Source organism: Apodemus sylvaticus, chromosome 5 (genome assembly GCF_947179515.1).
Source record: "Apodemus sylvaticus chromosome 5, mApoSyl1.1, whole genome shotgun sequence".
Lineage (NCBI taxonomy): Eukaryota > Metazoa > Chordata > Mammalia > Rodentia > Muridae > Apodemus > Apodemus sylvaticus.
In genome coordinates this window covers 56,185,764-56,207,916 of record NC_067476.1, presented here as the reverse complement: position 1 = coordinate 56,207,916, position 22,153 = coordinate 56,185,764, and the positions used below count along the sequence as shown (strand labels likewise).

General features: G+C 37.8%; 1 protein-coding gene across 1 annotated transcript in view; it reads right to left on the bottom strand.

Moving 5' to 3' along the window:
• Window positions 1-22,153, bottom strand: part of Agps (alkylglycerone phosphate synthase) — a 101,029-nt gene that overhangs the window by 58,738 nt on the left and 20,138 nt on the right. The window contains exons 3-10 of the mRNA XM_052182754.1: window positions 21,813-21,903; window positions 19,389-19,509; window positions 18,617-18,691; window positions 15,290-15,361; window positions 13,565-13,644; window positions 10,399-10,479; window positions 5,889-6,014; window positions 4,127-4,235 (exon numbers count right to left, since the gene is read on the bottom strand). Coding sequence (XP_052038714.1) covers window positions 4,127-4,235; window positions 5,889-6,014; window positions 10,399-10,479; window positions 13,565-13,644; window positions 15,290-15,361; window positions 18,617-18,691; window positions 19,389-19,509; window positions 21,813-21,903 — 755 coding nt within the window. The remainder of the gene's footprint in view (window positions 1-4,126; window positions 4,236-5,888; window positions 6,015-10,398; window positions 10,480-13,564; window positions 13,645-15,289; window positions 15,362-18,616; window positions 18,692-19,388; window positions 19,510-21,812; window positions 21,904-22,153) is intronic.

Below are 22,153 nucleotides of genomic sequence, written 5' to 3'. Positions count from 1 at the left end.
ATATACTCTCAGGTAACTTTACTATTAAGAGAAACAGTGTCAAAGGAGGGATGGGAGGGATGGTGCACTGGCTGATCGTCCAGAGGACCAAGGTCTGATTCCCACTCACAGTCCCAGGGTACCCAATACCTTCACAGGCATTGCATATACATGGTGCACAGAAATATATGCAAAGACACATAACCATAAAATTAAAAATAAAGGGGAACAAAAAAATAGTGTCACCTGATTCTGAATCATCTGTCCTCTCCCTAAACTCCCCATACAAGACTTCAATATTAGAAAAAAAAAGATTAAATAAATAAAACAAAGGCTCTTACATAAACTTTAAATTACCTCCAAGCAAGACAAAAAGAAAAGCTTCCCTTCGACTTCCTGTGGTTCTCAACACTAAAGAATTTAAGTGTGAGGAGGAGTGAAGGGAAGCTTAAGCAATCCATACCAGAGCTGAGGGCAGCCAGCGGGTATAATGGCTAACACCTGTAATCCAAGCAGTTGGGAAACTGAGTCAGGAGGATTATAAATTTAAGACCAGTCAGAGCCACATAGTAAGTGCCAAGCCAGTCTAGGCTGAAGAGTTGGACCCTCCAAAAACAAACAAATAAACAAAACAAGAAAACAAACAAACAAAAAACAGGCACAGAGGATTAACAGAAGAAAGTAGAGCGATTAGGGACTAAGAAAATACATACAAAATGATGCCTAGAAGACCTTCATACAGTAATAATGCCAAAATATTATATAAAACTATAATCCTATACAGGTCCTAGAGGACCACATACCTATAAGGAAATTTGAAAAAGGCAAAGAAGCAAGCCAAGCATGGTAGTATATGCCTTCAGCCCTGGCACTCAGGAGATGGAGGCAGGTAGATCTGAGTTTGAGGCCAGACTGGTCTTCACAGAAGTTCTAGGACAATCAGAACTACATAATAGAGACTCTGTCTCAAAAAAAAAAAAAAAAAAAAAAGAGGAGGAGAGAGGGGAGAGGAGAGAGGAGGAGAGGGGAGAGGGGAGAGGAGAGAGGGGGGAGAGGGGAGAGGAGGAGAGGGAAGAGGGGAGAGGAGGAGAGGAGGAGAAGAGAGAGGAGGAGAGGGGAGGGGGAGAGGGGAGAGAGGGGAGAGGGGAGAGGGGAGAGAGGGGAGAGGGGAGAGAGGGGACAGGGAAGAGGGGAGAGGGGAGAGAGGAGAGGGGAGAGGGGAGAGAGGGGAGAGGGGAGAGGGGAGAGAGGGGGAGGGGAGAGAGGGGAGAGAGGAGGAGAGGGGAGAGGGGAGAGGGGAGAGGGGAGAGGGGAGAGGGGAGAGGAGGAGAGAGGGGAGAGGGGAGAGAGGAGGAGAAGGGAGAGGGGAGAGAGGAGGAGAAGGGAGAGGGGAGAGGGGAGACGGGGAGAGAGGGGAGACGGGAGAGAGGAGAGAGGGGAGAGGGGAGAGGGGGGGAGAGGGGAGAGGGGAGAGGGGAGAGGGGAGAGGGGAGAGGAGGGGAGAGGAGGGGAGAGGGGAGAGGGGAGAGGAGGGGAGAGGAGGGGAGAGGGGAGAGGAGGGGAGAGGGGAGAGGAGGGGAGAGGGGAGAGGAGAGGAGAGGGGAGAGAGGAGAGAGGAGAGGAGAGGAGAGGAGAGAGGAGAGAGGAGAGAGGAGAGAGGAGAGAGGAGAGAGGAGAGAGGAGAGAGGAGAGAGGAGAGAGGAGAGAGGAGAGAGGAGAGAGGAGAGAGGAGAGAGGAGAGAGGAGAGAGGAGAGAGGAGAGGAGAGAGGAGAGAGAAAAAAGAGAAGAGAAAATAAATGGTATGAACCAGGAAGAGCAGTACTGATGAAGCAAGAGGATTGTGTGCACATATGCATGCATTCACCCTCATTCACACACAAAGCAAAGGCACTCACACACCCAACCACCCACAACCGATTACCTACACACCCAGATACACCTACCTACCTGCACACATAAACCAAACCCCCACCCCCACAGCTACCACCACTATCACAAATAACTAATCTAACATCAAATACATGATATGATCTCTACCATGTCATTAACAGACATTGTTATTTGTTCTTTCTTTGTTGTTGCTATCAAAGACCATAACTGCTTGATAGGTTATTTCTCCACCAATGAAATGAACCAATTCAAACTGGGTAAGAATATACTAAAGGCACTGGCCCTAAGGAAGGAGCCAGGGAAGTCTCCATGGGAAGAAAGGGAATGGAGAGAAAGAGAAAAAGGGTGCGTGTGCAAAGAAGAGAGAGGGGGGAGAGAGTAAGAAAGAGACCAAAATATCTGGATTATATGGAGAAGAGCCTCTGGGCTGAAATTTTCAACGTTGGGGGCAGGGTATACCAGGTAGGAACTAAGGGATGCTGGGAGAACATGGAGGTCAGGCCTGCTTTGATATGTAAAATATGCACCTCAGTCCCTAGTCCCAGGTCCTAAACCAAATACCAACTTAGTTATTTGTGGAGCTAATGAGCCCTGCAAAGGGGGATTGGGGGACAGCCTGGAACAAGAATGAGGTCAAGACATGTCTAAAATCTCATCTTGAGACTGGCAGAAGTTGGACCGTTTCCTCCCAGTTCTGGGCCTGCATGTCCTTGCTCACATAGCCTTACAAGCCCTACAACAGCCAACCTGGTGGTAAACGTGTAGATGGGTGGCCAGGTTACACATTAAACTTCCTTTCTCCTTATAAGGTCACATTCCATCGTGAAGGCTAGTGTATGCTTGGCCCAGGGAGGGGCACTGTTGGGAAGTGTAGCCTCATGGGTATAGGCTTTAATACCCTTGTCCTAGCTGCCTGAAGGTCAGTATTCTGCTAGCAGCTTTCAGATGAAGAAGTAGAACTCTCAGCTCTTCCTGCGCCATGCCTGCCATGGATACTGCCATGTTACTACCTCGATGATAATGGACTGAACCTCTGAACCTATAATCCAGCCCCAATTAAATGTTCCTACCTTGATGATAATGGACTGAACCTATAAGTCAGCCCCAATTAAATGTTGTCCTTATAAAGCTGGCTTAGTCAAGGTGTCTGTTCACAGGAGTTAAAACCCTAAATAAGGCATCCACCAGGCACCTGGAATTCTTCAAATAAGTCATTCCAAGGCATTCCCAGTACCTTGGCCCCACCCAAAGATATACATTTACCCCAAAGCCCCTCCCCACTCCCCAAAGGATTTAAGTAGCCTTTGTTCCCCACTCCCCACTTAAATGAGCTGCTGATAAGAAGTTAGTAGGTTTTGCATCTTGCTCACAGCAGAAGTCTCCTCACTGCCCTCCAACCCCTACCCCCTACCCCAAGCAGAATAGGAACAGCGGTTATTTTAATTGTTCTTTCATTTTTGAATATAGCTAAATGTTTTCAAGCTCTATCTGTTCAACTCAGACCATCTTTTGAAGTAAGCAATGAGTTCTTTAGCTAAGTTAGAAACACTTTGCTTAAATTTATCAAATTTCTCTACATTTAAGGGATGCCCCTTTTCTATTCCACAATCTGAAAAACAGGCCCAAGTTTACTCATATCATTCCCCACTGTGTTTACTCAACAGCTTGCAAAACAGAAGGAATTACACATTTGGAGGATCTGAGGAATGGCATTCTAGTCTATTCCACATTAGCAAGCAAGCAATGGATATTACTTACAAAATAAAAATTTAAATGACAAACAGAAGTTTAAAAGATACATGAATAAATGAAATTTAAACAGTTTCTAAAATCATTCAGCATTAAGTAACAAAACACATAATTACAGGAAAACAAGAGAGAAATAAACTGTTTTGTCAGCCTCTCTCTTGACAGGAGTAAACTGTAATGCACAATGTTAAAATATTTAGGCCCTTACCACTGTTTCTTAAGATTCACTAAAAATTTTGAAAACAATAAAATAAGAACAAACAACAACAACAAAAAACACGCTGCCTTTAAAAATATAAAAGACTAAAGTGTAGAAGAAAATTGAATAAGTCATTCTCATAAAACCTTTATGAAGTATGAATTAAAAATGGTAAGTCATAAAAACTCATTACTCTTTAACTATATAAAGCATACCATTCTTTCAAAAATATCACATACTGTGTGATATCTGACTTTCACAAAATGAAATCATTAACTACATATTAACAACTTTACAAGTATACCAACCTTCAGATCCCATGATGAAGTGATGAATATCTGGGCCTGTTGACATTCGAGGTCCTTGGGAGCTTTTTTCTATTACACCTCTAGGTGTTACCATTTTCATATGAACTACCTGTTTAATACAATGCATAATATAAATTCCACACATCTGTTAGATCTATTTCTGTACTTGCACACACATTAATTTATAATTATACCTTCATAATAAAACACTACTTATTAAATACTGAACTAAGCCATAAGTTGTGATGATCTTCAGAATTCTCACATCTTTTAGTGATCTATACACTGAGGATAAATATAACAATTTCAACATTTTTCCAATAGTTAGAAACTAGTATTTTTAAGCCTATATTTCTATTAAAAAATTGTTAAAACTTAAAAACTTTTTGTGAGTTCTACTGTAGTCACAAAGGCTAAGATACCAGTCTTAGTAGCACTTATATAAAAGCAATGTAAATTATGAGCTTTAAAGGCTACATGTTACAAAGAAATTTAAAAACAAAATATGCTACATCATAATTCATGCAGTAAGTGTGTTAGATGTATGCAGAATCTTTGTCCCTTAAAAAAAACTTAAGGGAAAAAAGTAAACTAAATTATACACTGCAGTGGTCTATCAAGTACTTGTTTGACTTATTAAGCTCTTAATCTACAACCCAAAATTAGTTTTCTTTATAACTGGGTTTAGTTTTAATACAAAAAAGAAAACTGTAGTTTTTCATTTCTTAAACAGAATACCAAGCGTTTTGAAAGAGTTCATGTAAAATACTGGATACTGGTAAAAGCTATCGTCTCTCATGAAATGTATCTGATATTCCTATCAACAGAAGTATTAATAAAAACCCTGACACCTTAGGCTTGAAAAGCAAAACAAGAACAATGTTAGGAATATTACTTCAATTAAACAGCCTCATAGGTTCTTCTAAAGTACTATCAGCTACCAGCATAGTGTTGCCTACCTGTAACCCTAGCAAATGGAATGGAAATAGGAAAATTGCAAGTTCGAGGCCAGCCTAGGCTAAGTAGCAAGACCATGTAGGAAAATATCAAGTTAAATAAATATTATCGAAATACTAAAGATTAAAAAAAAAATTTCATGAAGAACCTACTATACACCAGATTGGTGAAATTTTCTTTTAATGTCCTTTACTCATATAATAGTGATTGGTGAAAATTTCTTTTAATGTCCTTTACTCATGTAATAGTTCTAATATAATTATTGTATTTTACAGAAAAGCAAACTGTAGCTGGGAAAGGTAAACCAATTTGCCGAAGTTGTGTAACTAATCCCCAGAAAAGGCACAAATTCAATAAATGCCACCCAATATCTAATAAAGGGCCCAGAGTCACAATACTGTCGTGCTCCCAGAAGACTGGCACATGTTAAACATGACAGCTTATATAACTACTCAACAGTGAGTTTCTTCAACTGTACAGAGAAAAAAGAATTTCTTCAGAGAAAGCAAATGTAAAATCTCCTACAGCAAGAATAACAATGATACCACTCAAAAAAAAAGACTAAGCTCTTGATAAATTTGTAAAATAATTATTTGCATATTTTAAGTTAGATACTATGTCTACAAAATATGAGTCACTTTTAAAAGGGTATCCTTCAATATGACCACAGTTACATTTTTAATTGCTTCTATTATACACAATCAGTATTTCTATAATCGAAAGGAGTCTATTTTGAAGACAGGTTTTAAACTTTATCCTAGTTTCTAAATACTAATTATTAGACAGTAACTAGAAATAAATTTACCAGGTCCTCAATATTGCCATAGATATTTTTCTTCATGCCTGATGCTCGAGTAGATATCCATCCTCCCACAGTGCTGAATTCCAGGGAGTCCGGTTCATGACCTGTACAATAACCACTTTCTTTAAGCTGCAAAGCAAAAATTTTATATTTTACTGGCAAAAATGGTCCTATGACACACAGCATTCAACATATTCTATTCAATTTCTTTTATTCGTTTTTTAGCTTTTTTTTTTTTTTTTTGGCCTAATGGAAAACTTTCATAAAATTGAAAAGGTGTGGGACAAAAACAAACAAACAAACAAAAAAACAAAAAAAAAAACCACTACTCTTCACATTATTTTTTTTAAAGCCAACTGACTCTTCCTTGTGCCCTAACCCCTTGAAGAGACATGTTTAATACTTACAGAGATCAGATTATGCTTAAATAACTGCCAAATTCACCTAACACTTTCAATAAATAAAGCACTTCATCTCTAATTCTCCCCTACCCTAATATAATATGCAGCAGGGCTCCAGAAAATCTGAGCAAATTGCCTGTACTTAATTCTCTCAAGGAGTCGTGTGTTTTAATGTACAGCCATCTGGCTAAGTCTCCCAAATGCAAGGCTATCATTTACTTGTGATGTGGACCAAGCATTCTTGTGCATTAAATAGTCACTTGTTTCTCATTTTTCTATATTAGCTTGGCTTCACCATCTGTACAGCACCTGAAGTTGAATGGATGCCCTTTACTGCAACAACACCAAAGCCACTCCACTGGAATCATTTCAGAGTCTCGGTCATCTCCTGTCAAATGGTACAGACACCACCATCTGCACGCTCACTGTTGCCTGCACTCAAGCCCATCAATCTGTGTTGACCATCTGACGGTCATCCAGTGCAGCAACTGCTTTTATTTCTCAAGTAAGTCATGCAGAGATGCAGAGTATGTCAGCAATGTTTGTACCCATGTATCAAAGTGTAAGTACGGTGTGAAAGTTGCAATCCAAAGTGTGTAAACCTACTACCTTAAATATAAGTTGTTGTTAAGAGTCACATGTCATCAATGCAAATTATATTTTTCTAATTTTGCTTCTAAGAAGAAAGATTTGAAAGAACATCAATTGTTACTTTTTCACTAAATATTTAATATATATATTTTTAAGAGGCTAGTAACCAATCATAAATAAGATTAAAATGAAAATTATCAGTGTATTACATGTCTTCCTTAGCTCCATCTTCAATCAATCTATACTGACATTATTTTCTCAATTTCATTAAATTAAAAGAAAAAGAATTCATGAATCCCTAAGATACATTAGCAACTAAGCAGAGGTTTGTCTTGTCACCCTGATGGTGCGGGTGCTTCAGGAATGATCAGTGTCAAAGTGTACACTTTAAATGACAGCAACTCATTCTATGACACCTACACCTTACTGAAACCATTAGAAAAATAAAACAAAAAATATATGACTCCTAATTCGAAAAGCTTAGTGGCTAGCTCTTATAGACCCCAGGATCACCAGCCCATAGGTAGCACCATCTACAATGGGCTGGGCCTCCACCATCAACCACTAACTAAGAAACTGCCCAGCAGGCTTGCCTACAACCTGGGTTTATTGGAGGCATTCTCTCAGTTGAGGTTCACATCTCTCAAACAGCTCTAGCCTGTGTCAACCTGACATAGAGCTGGGCAGCACAGGTGGCCAGACTGCTACTACACTACTCCTAAAAACTTAATAAACATTCAAGTTTATGACACTTCAGACTTGAAATTCTCCTCTAATTTGAAAAGATGGCAGTCTAGTCCTATACAATATCATATAATATCAGGGTTAGAAAATGAGCCGTATGCAAAAGTGATCCATAATGTGACTGAACATGTGACATACACGTTTGCTACTTATAACTATGATCTTCAATGCTCTGTGATAATTAAAGATTGTTATAATGCTGATTCTCCCCTAAGTTTAGCAGCCATGTTGGAAAGGGAGTTTATTGGAAGAACCGTTTCTGTGCACTGGGCCTTGGATATGTGAAGTATGAAGTCAGAGAGATGTAACACAGATGGGGGGGGTACAAAATAATGACATTTGAGAGACCACTGCAAACTTCAACTTTTATAATGGTGAGTTTGCAATTCCTATTAGACAAGCAAGAAAAGAGAACAGCCAGGAACTGGATATGGTCATCTACCCTTCAGGAAATAAATCCGAATTGAGGATAGGTTTGGAAATCTTCAGCTATAAAAGGAATAAAGTTTAGTGCACCTGAATGAAGTAAATAATGTTTGATAGAAATTAATGGAATGAAGTTCTAAATGTGTTAGTTACATTATTAATATACTTCATTGTAGCAAAAACCTTGAGAGGTACTGTTCTCACTATTTCTCTCACTGTGACCCAGAAGCCCGTGCCTGCAGTGGCTGCTGTAATAGATGCATTTGAAACATAAAGGTTACTAACCTGCCTGAGGTCACACAGCTAAGATTTTTGAAATTTACAGGAAGGGTTAGTAGTTACTTGAAACAAAAACAAAACAAAAAACTTTGAAATTATAAATGATGCTATCTCCAGAAAGAAGAAACAAATTAAGTTCACATAGCCTCAGATTATTAAAAACGTCACCAAGGATGTAACAACAAAAGAAATCCTAAAATCTGTAATTGGCACATTAGTGACATGCCTTAACATTTAAGCATACTAAAATCCATTGTAATTTGTAAGTTAAAGAAATTAAAATCTGCTACTCAGCTTCTGTTTGTATCATTTTAAACCTTCTCTGAAGAACAAACAGGACATTTTAAGCTGGTTGCCTCATCTGAATTATAAACTAAAGGATACAGGAGTTTGAGGAGGAGTGATCTAGTAGAGACAGCTACCAGCCTGCAGCAACCACTGCAGGCACAGGTGCTGTGAGAAACAAACTAGCAGGTGAAATCTCAGAAGCACCTCCTGGAAGAAATGTCACTTAAATTCCAAGGAGATATGTTCCTTGAATTTTATTTCTAACCTTTAAAAAAAAGTAGGGAAACTTGGAAAGGCTTAAATACTATATCAAATGCTATAATAAAGGATATAAAACTGGAAGCCCAAAAGGCCATTCTTTGTTATTAAAGAAAATAGTGATCAATAAGGTCTCTCAATCAAGCTAATGGTGGACCAATCCAGGCCCTTTTGGATATCTTTCACTGAATATTATCAAAGTTTGGACCAGTCCTTTATCTTCACTATTTAAAGTCTTGACCTGTTTGAAGATCTCTGACAATACTTCAACAAGTCTGCTCAATTTTAAGCAGGTGTAAGTCCTTTTCACCCATGAAGGTAAGCAGCCTCAGTTGGGCTAGTATTTGCTGTCTGCTGAACTCTTCCACATATCATTTCACAAAAACTACTCATAAGTGAAACTTTCATTATTTCAAAAATCCCAGTATTGTAACAAATTTTTCAAGAATCAGTGACGAGTGGGCCAACTTTAATCACCTCAAAAAATAGGGAAAGAAAATAAAAATACAATCATCAACCACACATTATGTCTTATTAAAGGTTCAGGGACAAACTACTCTATAATCTAGTCTGAACACAAAGTGACTAGTGTGTCAGCCAACAAATTGCAACTCCTAATTTTTGATTATAAAAGCTGGATTATAACCATCTTGACCATATTTGGGAAAGGTTAAAAATCAATTTTTAAATTTTTTTTAGATTCTTATTTATATGTGTACGGATGTTTTGTCTGTACAGCACATGCATCATGTATGTCTGTACACAACATGCACACAGCCCATGGAGGCAGGAAAAGGGTAGAAATAGCCCATGGAACTGAAGTTGCAGAGGGTTGAGCTGCCACACAGCTGCTGAGAATTAAACCCAGAACCTCTGGACTATCAGCCAGTGCTCTTAAACTCTGAGCCATCTCTCCAACCCCAAGAATCAATTTATTTTAACAATTGCCTGCTTAGAATCCATAAACAGAAACTTTAAAAACTTATTAAATACTGAGAAAGAGTAGAAAGATTAAGAGTTGCAAAAGTAATGCCCCCACATGCACTCCGTCCACAGGACTGCTATCTTCACCTGAACCCCTTTCTCCTAGCTCTGACTCATTCTCCAGTCTCATTTTATCTATTAATTGTTATTATTATGCCAAATAATGAATTTCATTATGGCATTTTCATACATAATTTGTTCTTATTCATTCCCTTCTATTGAAGTCTCATCTTAAATGTCAAACTTCTATGACACATAATTGTCCAAGTTCTTCCTACCTGGCCCCTTCTGATGACACAAACAAGCTAAATTCAGTCTTACTTAGCCTGAATCATCCAGTCTATTTCTCCAACTTTCTATCCCAATATAAAGCCCCTGAGGACAGGGGACAGTGTCTCATTCACTACTGTACTTTCAGTTCTAGTTCAACCTACAATAAAAACTGAGCAAATTCACTAAGTGAACAGTGTTTTGTGGAAAGGTAGTTCTTTCAGACACAGAATACCACTGTTTGGAAAAGCTTAATTAAAGAGATAACATACCTGTCTTTCCAAATCTTGTCCAGTTATCCCAGCCTCTACGTGAGCTGTCAGATTGTTCTCATCAACCCAGAGAATCCGGTTCTATTACAAAGAAAAGAAGCCTCATTCCTTTGAGCCATTAACATTTTCTTAGGAAATACCTAAGTTCCAAATTCAAAGCTTCAGTAGCAAGACAGTAATCAGAAGTAAGGAAAGGAAAGTTCCTTTTCCTTACTCTATATTGGGACATTGCAACAAGAGCAGTACATTATGCATTTGTGCATATATAGAAACATATACTTGTCTTTGTACTGACATGTTAAACTCAGTAAAGTTAAAATGGCCTTTAAACTAAAGTCCACTGCTTAGCTATCTGGTAACTAACTAGTCTTAGTGAGTCCTCATTTGTAAAATGTAGACAATAGACATATATAATAACAGGGTTGCTAAAGGAATAAATAAGATATTCCACATAGAAACAGCATATAGAAAGAGACAACAAGACCAACCAGGACCAGAGATAACCAGATGGGGAAAGGCAAGCACAAGAACCCTACCAACAGAAACCAAGGCTACTTGGCAACATCAGAACCCAGTTCTCCCACCACAGCAAATCCCGGATATCCCAACACACTGGAAAAGCAAGAGTTGGATTCAAAATAGTATCCCATGATGCTGATAGAGGGCTTCAAGAAGGACTTAAATAACTCCCTTAGAGAAATACAAGCGAGCATGGGTCAACAGGTAAAAGTCCTTAAAGAAGAAACACAAAAATCCCTTAAAGAATTACAGGAAAATACAATCAATCAAGTGAAATGAACAAAACCATCCAGGATCTAAAAGTAGAAGTAGAAACAATAAAGAAATCACAAAATAAGACACCTCTGGGGATAGAAAACCTTGGAAAGAATTCAGGAGTCATAGATGCAAGCATCAATAACAGAATACAAGAGATAGAAGAAAGAATCTCAGGTGCTGAGGAAAACATTGACTCAACAGTCAAAGAAAATGCAAAATGCATAAAGCTTGTAACATAAAACATCCAGGAACTCCAGGACACAATGAGAAGAGCAAACCTAAAGATTATAGGTATAGAAGAGAGCAAAGATTTACAATTTAAAGGTCCAGTAAGTATCTTCAACAAAATTATAGAAAAAAAAATTCCCTAACCTAAAGAAAGAGATGCCCATGAACATACAAGAAGCCTACAGAGCTCCAAATAGACTGGACCAGACCAGAAAGTCCTCCTGGCACATAATAATCAAAACACCAAATGCACTAAACAAAGAATATTAAAAGTAGTAAGGGAAAAAAGGGCAGGTAACTTATAAAGGCAGACCTATCAGAATTACACCAGACTTCTCACCAGAGATGATGAAAGCAAGAAGATCCTGGGCAGATCTCATACAGACCCTAAGAGAACACAAATGCCAGCCCAGATTGCTATACCCAGCAAAACTCTCAATCACCATAGATCGACAAGATATTCATGATAAAACCAAATTTACACAATATCGTCCCACAAATCCAGCCGTACAAAGGATAACAGATGAAAAACACCAACACAAGGAGGGAAGCTACACCCTAGAAAAAGCAAGAAAGTAATCTTCCAACAAACCCAAAAGAAGATAACCACACAAATATAAAAATAACATCAAAAATAACAGGAAGCAATAAGCACTATTCCTTAATATCTCTTAATATCAATAGACTCAATTCCCCAATAAAAACATAGACTAACAGAAAATTTACATTTTTCATGTAAATCTTCAATTTTATCAAAAAATGTTTGTAATCCTTTCAATTAATTTAGTAATTTTTGTCTACCATTTTATCTGCATTATTTTTCATGATAATCTTCAATTTTAACATGTTTTTCTATATATTTATTTTATCAAAAATGTTTTCCATGTAAATCTGATTTTATCACAACATTAGAAAGGTTTTTTCTGTCTACTGTCTTCAGTTAATTTACAAAAGTTTATCTGTATCATTTTCCATGAAATAGTCAATTTTAATGTGTTTTTCTATATATTTCTTGAATTTTATCAGAAATATTTTCCATGTAAATCTTCAATTTTACCTGAAAATGTTTATAATTCCACTTTCAATCAACTTAGAATTATTTTTATGCCTACCATTTATCTGTATAATTTTCATGAAATAGTCAATTTTAACATGTTTTTCTATATATTTCTTCTATTTTGTCAGAAATATTTTCCATGTAAATCTTCAACTTTAAAGAAAATGTTTATAATCCCACTTTCAATCAACTTAGCAATACTTTTATGTCTACCATTATTATATCTATATAAAATTTTCCATAATAATCTTCAATTTTAACATGTTTTTCTACATTTTTCTATAATTTTACCAGAAATATTTTCCACGTAAATCTTCAATTCTATCATAAAATGTTTCTACTTCCTTTTTCAATTAATTTAGCAATGTTTTTTGTCTACCACTTTACTCTTAAATTTTCCATGAAAATTGTAAATTTTAACGTGTTTTTCTATATATCTCTTCTATTTTATCAGAAATATTTTCCATGTAAATCTTCAATTTTATCTGAAAAATGTTTTTACCTCCTTTTTCAATAAAAGAACATGCTTTTCAAAAAAACAAGACAGACAAAACTGGCACAAAGTAACACGTCAAGATTTGTTTTCAAAAGTTCTAGAAAATTAAAAAGAGCAAATATAATGAAGCATCAATAACCGTTCGCTCTGTGCACAGCCACAATTACCTCTACCTTGCTGTTCAAAGAAGATTCAAACTAAAAAACTCACACAAAGTTGCTACTTGGGACTATGAAGGTAAAATTCAACCGAGGTTAAACCTTAACATGGTTACAGCCCTCACCCTTGGAAGGAGGAGCTCTCCCACCCATCCACAGCATACGTGCAAAAGCATCAAGTTAAGTCTGGGAGGCAAATAAGTACACATTACTCAAATTCACATAACTAACAGTTATTTTTACAATAACAGACATCAAGTTATCCACGGTCTCAAGCTTTACAATCATGCTTCTCAAATGATCAATTTACGTACTACCTTGGCACTAAAGCACTAAGATCTGTACCTTAGAACAAGGGAACTTAGTTTCTGATTACCTGAACATGCAGCTAAAATAGAGTATTAAAAAAATGATATTTTAAGCAGAAAGCATAATTAGAATATCAAATACCATTTGTGAAGTGTCCAAAGAAATTATTGTTCTTGTCTCATCTGCAGGACACATCAAGCCATAGGAAACACTTGTTCCTCCTGTCAAAACAGGAAACAAAAACTTTATGTTTAAATATTTTGCTCCCACTACATTCCTGGACCAAGTTCTTGGTACACAGAACACAAATGGGCCTGCTCATGCTGACACCTATTTCTACTTTGCAAAAGCTAACACACCGAAAACAAACTCACCTTTATTTTATGCTGAATGCCAAATGCAGACTACTATGGAACTGAAATCAATGGGCTATGGCTCGTCCCTGGATATGACACTCATGGAAAGCCCTAGCAATTTGTAGAACTCCAAAAACATAATTAGCAAAGATCTAAGCTAATGATCACCCTGAAGAGGAAGCTTAAGAGAAAAGAGACAAGTCCTGAGCAACTAGAAGTACCATCAACTTCTCACAACCACATTACACCACTGTCTTTCTATAAAAGTAGCAGCCTTATGCAAAAAGTTTTAATAAATTAAAATAAAAATAAGCTAAATCATGGTATTGAAAAGCAAATTTTCATATTCTTTAGAGAAAAGTGATAGTTAAATAGGCTAAGTAATGTTTTAAGTATTTAAACAATATATTCCTATTTCCTCTTAACATAATTTGTCAAAGGATAAATGTTTTAACAAAGAATAATACAATATTTTAAGTTTTTAACTACAATCATCCCATATCAATATAAAATTTTAATGGCTATTTCCATACAGTCTATGTGAAAAAGAAACCTCTGGAATTCAAATTCGAAAAGAAGAAATCTGTATATATCAGCTTAATTTCACCAGGTAAGATTACCAATTGCAAGTACAGTATCTGTGGTTGGAAACCACCACTTGTTTATAACATTGTTTTTAATAAAAGAAAAGTTCATAGTAAGTGGCATTGTGGTGACTTTGTTCACTAACTAAAGGAACAGTATCAGCTGGAGAGGGAGTCTGGGACTCCTAGAGTTGCTGAAGTCTAATTTCTACTCACCAATGCCAATATAGTAAGTGAAGGTTGGGGCTGGAGAGATGGCTCAGTAGTTAAGAGCACTGACTGCTCTTCCAGAGGTCCTGAGTTCAATTCCTAGCAACCCCATGGCGGCTCACAATCATCAATAGGATATGATGCTCTCTTGTGGTCTAAAAACATCTACAGTGTACTCATCTAAATATAATAATTACATCTTAAAAAAGAGTGAAGGTAATTTCCTTTGGCTTATTAAAATCATGCAGTCAACAACAACAAAAACTCAAAGATCAATTTAGTTTACAATTAAACAATAATGCTAGCTTTCTGTAGTCAGAGGCATTGACTAGCTACTACAGCACTAGTAAACTTTTAATTCTCCTGGTGTTCTACACTCATTCAGCTCCTCCTAAGATGACACTGGGTGCCTTGAAAAACTACAATGATCCCCACAGACATATAGATTAAAAAGTTAATTGCCAAATGAACATTTTCTTATTTAGCATTAAAAACTGTCTTTTCCTATGATCCATACAGAAAAAAGACATGAATTAGAAGTAAACAACATCCCAAGCAGCTTAGTATTTACAACACAAATGATCAAATAAACCAAGTTTTTACAATTACTATATTGTAATCCAAAAATGTTTGTTTTCAAAGGAATATAAATAAAAATACAAATATTTTAAATAGGACAAATTTAAACATAATAAAATTGAAAACACAATACGTACCACCAATTGGTATGATACAAAGGTTATATTTGCATGCTAGATTCACAATCTTAACTACATCATCATGACACGCTGTTGAAAAAAGAAAAGGTATTAACTATAAGTACATAAATAAAATCTGCATATTATTACAAACTAAAGGTCAATAAAGCTCTTGAACGTCTAACTTTTCCTTATTTACTCATACCATGTTAAATGGCTATAAACAAGACTCTTTTTAACTCTGTATTTTTAACAATTCAGACTTTAAAAGTATAAAAATGTACTTCATGTCACATTCCCAAACATTAACATTTCATTCAAGGAAGGCCCAATTATCAAAACTTATCAAATAACATAGACAAAGCAATCTACAGTCCTTCCTGTAATATCCCACTAGTGTCCCTTTGTAGACCAGCATTAAACCTGAAAGCACACACTGATTCTTTATTTTTCATGCCAATGACACTTCTGAGGAACTTTAGGTAGTTATTTCAAACAAAACTTTTAGTTTATTTCCATAAGATTAAACAGAGACTAAACAGTTGGTGGACATCTCACAGCAGTGGTGCTATGCCCATATCTCATTTTTCATAATCTTAACTTTGATCATTTGGTTAGTTAGGTACTGTTAGCTAGGTAACCCTACTGGAAGGATGTTTTATTTCCTGCTTAAATAGCAATATTCAAACTATGTAAACAGCATATTTCACATACTTTTACCCATCAATTTTAGTACTACTGTTTCTTAATTCCTAAAAAAAGTAAAAATAAAAATAAAATCTTACACAAACTAGAGTAGCACACAAATTCCTTTCCTTTGTATATATAACTAAAGCTATCTACATAACAAGACTCTGAGGAAGACTGTATGTCACATAAGATGGTACTACTCCAGCTGTCCCTGGCACTAGCACATGAGGGAGTTTTAAAGAGGAAGCAACATGGCAGGGATTACTTAACATTTTAACACAGGAAGACAAATTTTGAGGCAAGAAAACTAAAAAATTGTAATATTAATTGCTAAGTCCTAAAAGAGAAGAAAAGAGTATTAGGAAAAACATAGAAATTGATACATATTTATGTAAACACAGAAGTTGTTTTACAATGTTATGACTATCTCGGTTTGCATAAAGCTGTAACTACTTAGCCTTTGTATAGTTTCATTGTGGGCAGAGTGATTTGATGAGGATTAAACCTGAGACCTTGCATATGCTAAACACATACGATACCAAGAAACTGCAGGCTCACTGCAATTTTTAATCAAGATCTATTTTTAGGCTTTCGGATTAAGCCTATAAAGCTTACTGTTAGTAGTGTAAAAGATAATATATAATGGTTATAGAATGGCTCCATGAATATTAGCACTTGCTTTGCAATCATAAGGACCTAAGATCAATTCCCCAGCACCTACATAAAAAACCAGGCACAGATGCACACAATGCACACACCTATAACTGCAGCACTGGGCAGGTGGGAGGCAAAGGTAGATGGATCAGAAGAGCTCAGTAACCAGCATGCCTAGCAGAATGTTGTGCTTCTGGTTCCATAAGAAACTTTCTCTTAAGGCAATAAGGGAAAGAGACAGAAAGACACTTAATGGTCCTGCTCTGGCTTCTGCATTTATGTACACAAGTACACACACATATACACACACAAACTCATAATTATGCACCATACCATACATACACACTCGGGAAGAGAGAGAAAAGAGAGAGTGTCAGACAGAGACAAGGACACAGAGAGAAGGATAGAAACAGAGAAATAGACTAAGAATAATAAAAGAAACACCAAAAGAGTATCTGTTTAAAAGAAAAAATGGTAAGACAAAATGGAATCTATGAATGTAACTAACTTATTTAAGAATCTTCCTTGACTGTGCAATCAGAAACCACTCCTTCATCCCACCACCCACCCTTTCATACAGTATCTTCTATGTATTTCTCTGTAATGGTCAGCACTATCCAATATATTATATACTTAGTTGTACTCCCTCACTAAATCCCATTTCACTTGAGAACAGGGATTTTCCTTTTCAATTTCTTTTCAAAGATTTATTTATCTATTCTATGTAAGTACACTGTAGCTATCTTCAGATACCCCAGAAAAGGACATCAGACTTCATTACCGATGGTTGTAAGCTACTATGTGGTTGCTGAGATTTGAACTCAGAACCTTCGGAAGAGTAGTCAGTGGTCTTAACCGCTGAGCCATCTCTCCAACCCCCTTCTCAACATCTTATCCTTACTACCTAGGTGAGATGTTCATAATTCAGTATGTAGCACAGATAATGTATAAATACTAACTACATGGAGAATTTGGCTTTTGAGATAGGCTGATTCTAAACTCACAGCATAGCCAAAGATGACCTGGAACTCCTGACCCTCCTGCCTCTGCCATCCAAGTGATAGGATTATAAGAATACATGATACCCAGCTCAAGTGAGATTACTTTTTTTCTTAATTTTCTATTTTATTTTATGTGTATTCAGTGTTTTGTCTGTGTGTATTTGTGTATACTGTATAACATGTATATACAGTGGCCACAGAAGCCAGAAGAGGTGTTCGATTTCCTGAAACTAGAGTTAACAGATGGCTGTAAACTGCAATGTGGTGCTGGGAATAGAGCCTGGGCCTCTGGAAGAACAGTCAGTGTTTTTAAGCATTGAGCCATCTCTCCAGCTTCAATTAAAAAAATAATATTGTTAGTGGTAGTTGTGTATGTGTGCATAATAGGGAGCACATCTGTGAGGTCAGAGGACAATTTTGTGCAGCTGGTTCTTTCCACCTGTATGTAGGACTCAGGGACCAAATTCAAGGGATTAAACTCATGTTGTCAAGCTTATAAGGCAAGTACCACTATCTTCTGAGGATTCTCACTAGCACACTAAGTTAATTTTGCTAATAGAAATTTTGGGTTTTACACACATACACACCAGTAGAATCATAGTTTACATCAGTGCATGGAAACAAAAGATATCCACACTATTTGACAGTCACAGTGGTAAAAGGTCGCACCTGAAAGATGGACCTCAAATCAGCCAAGTCCCATATAACTGTAATCCTTAAAGACAGTAGGTTTCTGCATGCCTCTACTTGTGTGAAAGTCTAAACTACAAAAGAAAACAACCATCTCCACACCTGGAACTAAGATGGCAGAGTGCCTCAAAATGCATGCTGCAAACAGCAATGTTCTCTCAAAACCTGACCTCATGCAAAAAAACAAAAAAAAAAAAAAAACTAGGTTTCATTATCTCCATTTAATTCACATTAAAACTAAATAAATTCTCAGAAAAATGATAATGGAAACATTTATACTAAAATGATACAAAGAATTAAAACAACTTACTTGGCCATACAACTATATCAGGAATCCGCTCAAACATCCCTTCTCTGAGCAAAAATATCTCATGAAGACAATGACCTGTTTTGTTGTTTAAAAAAAAAAAAAAAGCAAAACAATTTAACTTATAGGAAGCTTCTAAATAAAGATAGAAAACCAATGTGAGCAGCCCCTGTGTGAGCAGCCCAGTATAAACACCACCTGCCCAAGCAGTTGAAAGTGAGCAGCCCCAGTGTGAGTAACCCCAGTGTGAGCGGCCCCTGTGTAAGCAGCCTGTGTGAGCAGCCCCAGTGTGAGCTGCCCCAGGGTGAGCCCCCCCCCCCAGTGTGAGCAGTCCCAGGGTGAGCCGACCCAGTGTGAGCAGTCCCAGGGTGAGCCCCCCCAGGGTGAGCCCCCCCCAGTGTGAGCAGTCCCAGGGTGAGCCCCCCCACCCCAGTGTGAGCAGTCCCAGGGTGAGCCCCCCCCCCCGTGTGAGCAGTCCCAGGGTGAGCCCCCCCACCCCAGTGTGAGCAGTCCCAGGGTGAGCAGTCCCAGGGTGAGCCCCCCCCCCCCGTGTGAGCAGTCCCAGGGTGAGCCCCCCCAGTGTGAGCAGTCCCAGGGTGAGCCCCCCCCCCCCCCGTGTGAGCAGTCCCAGGGTGAGCCCCCCCCCCTCAGTGTGAGCAGTCCCAGGGTGAGCCACCCCAGGGTGAGCTCCCCCACTCCAGTGTGAGCAGTCGCAGTGTGAGCAGCTCCAGAGTGAGAAGTGAGATCATGAACAGCCCCAGGGTGAGCAGCCTACCGTGAGCTCTAAACACGCGATCATCTGCTTCCTGTGAGTATGAAATATGAGCTTCTTTAAGTTCCTGAAGGAAATCTTCATTCACAATAGAAGGAGGTGCTTCACTAGGATTTATGGATGTCTAAAATACAAAATTGATAACTTTGACTTATTTCTAAATAATAAGTTTTGATCCCCTCTACTAGGAGAAGATAAAGTTTTTTTTAATATTCAATATATGATACATCAAGTACTAGAGTTCAACTTGGTAATAGTAGCAAAGTACAACTGAACTAGTTAATCATATCCCATAATATATGTAACCGAGAGACTATGCTTTCTCTATGACTGGCCCTTTGTTACTAACAATAAAGACTGTAATCAACAATAGAGAACACAGGGAAGTCTAAAACCTTCAGTTTAAAGATAAGGTATGCTTTACATTAAAATTTTTCACCTGTAGATAAAACTTACCATCTCCTACTCTTCAAGGACCATTTTAAACTGTTGCACAGAAACTCTTATATTAAGTGATAAAACTATTATTATTGGGCAGTTTAAAAATGCAAGACTTAATATAAACTTGGTATGCAATTTCAGTTGGTATCTTTTTTTTTTTTCTTTTTCTTTTTCTGGATTGGATATTTTCTTTATTTACATTTCAAATATTTTCCCCTTTCCAGGTCTCGCCTTCGGAAACCCCAATCCCATCGCCCCTCCCCTGCCTCTATGAGGGTGCTCCCCCACCCACTCACATCTTCCCACCCTGGCATTCCCCTACACTGGTTCATCGAACACCCTCAGGCCCAAGGGCCTCTCCTCCAAGTGATGTCCAACAAGGCCATCCTCTGCCGTGTATGTGGCCAGCACCATGGGTAGCTCCATGTGTATTCTTTGGTTGGTGGTCCAGTCCCTGGGAGCTTGGGGGTGGGGGGTGGTGTCTGGCCAGTTGATACTGTTGCTCCCTCCATGGGGCTGTAAATCCCTCAGTTCCTTCAGTCTCTTCTCCAACTCCTCCACTAGGGACCCCTCACCCCTACGCTCAGTCCAATGGTTGGTTGCGAGCTTCTCCTCAGTCTGTCAGGCTCTAGCAGAGCCTCTCAGGAGACAGTCATATCAGGCTTCCGTCAGCAAGCACTTCCCAGCATCCAAAATAAGGGTCAGGTTTGGTGATTGGATCCCCAAGGTGGAGCAGTCTCAGGATGGCCTTTCCTTCAGTCTGCTCCACACTTTGTCTCCCTATTTCCTCCAGGGAGTATTTTGTTCCCCCTTCTAAAATGCACTGAAACATCGACACTTTGGTCTTCCTTCTTTCTTAGGCTTTATATGGTCTGTGAATTGAATCTTGGGTATTCTGAACTTTTGGGCTAATATCCACTTTATCAGTGAGTACAAACTGTTCTTTTGTGACTGAGTTACCTAGCTCAAGATGATATTTTCAAATGTTATCCATTTGCCTGCAAATTTCATGAAGTCATTGTTTTTAATAGCTGAGTAGTACTCCATTGTGTAAATGTACCACATTTTCTGTACCCATTCCTCTGCTGAGGAACCTGCGGGTACTCAATCCCAGTTGGTGTCTTAAAGCCTGGTCTTCCACTGTAGAGCTGAAACCACGCTGAGCGTGGCATTCATCCTCCGGAGCCTCAGCTCTTCACATGTCAGTAAAATTAACAACCAAATGTGCAGGGCTACTTTAATAAGGAAGTAGATCAGGTATACTAATTAAAAGAACTTAATAGCATGTCAAACAGATACAACTAAATATAAAGAAAATTAATACAGCATTTGGGATAAAGAAAATATAAGAAAACATAAACAAAAGTATTTGATATTTCTATACTCTCTTAATCTCTTAAGATACTATATTCATTCAGATAAATATTAATTTTCACTCCAAAAAACCAGGCACTATTCTAAGAACCATGAAAACAGCAATTAGAGTTAATAGATGGGGGATGGGAAGCTGGGGTCTTACCATCATAAAATTTATCCTATAGTTACCAAAAGGAAACAACCAAACAAATCCCAACAAATATTCTGCCTACCAGTTTAAATTATTAAAAGCAGCAATGTAGTTACAACTGTTGTGAGCCATCATGTGGGCACTGGGAACTGAACCTAGGTTTATGTAAGAGTATTAAGTGCTCTTACCTGCTGAGCCATTTCCAGCTCCTAGACACAATCACATGCTGAATATAGTGCATAATATGACATAAGACAGTCCATACTTATGGGCTGGAATATCTAACTGGGGAGATGAGTTAACTACTTCATGTATTGCAAAATAACAATAAAAATAATGACAAGATAAGGAAATGCCAAATACTTCATTGGCTTCACAATAAGATAATTATACTGAACAAATGTAACAAATTATGATAATAACTAATTGTTTAGGCATAAAAAGCACAACTGAACATATTATAACTAATATTTGCTTACTTTAGAGGTAGTTTTATGCTCCAGACTTGCTCCAAGGGTGTTTTGGATCCAGTCTTTCAAAGTTGGTAAAGCCAAGCCACTGAGAGGATACCTAAGGTACAAAGAGGATAAGAATGCTAGAGAGGGGTATCTTTAGCAAAAAGTGAAGCTTATATTCTACATCTAGGAATGACCAAGCAGTCCCTAAAAGTTTCATTAATTAAACTGCTTGTTTACTAAATATTGTAATTCCAGAGTTCCCAGATCCTACTTCCATGTGTGTAACTTTTGGAAGAGGGGAGAACTGACCACCCCTCAGGTGACTCTGCCAAGCACCCACCTTCTCCATGCTCACCCTCAAG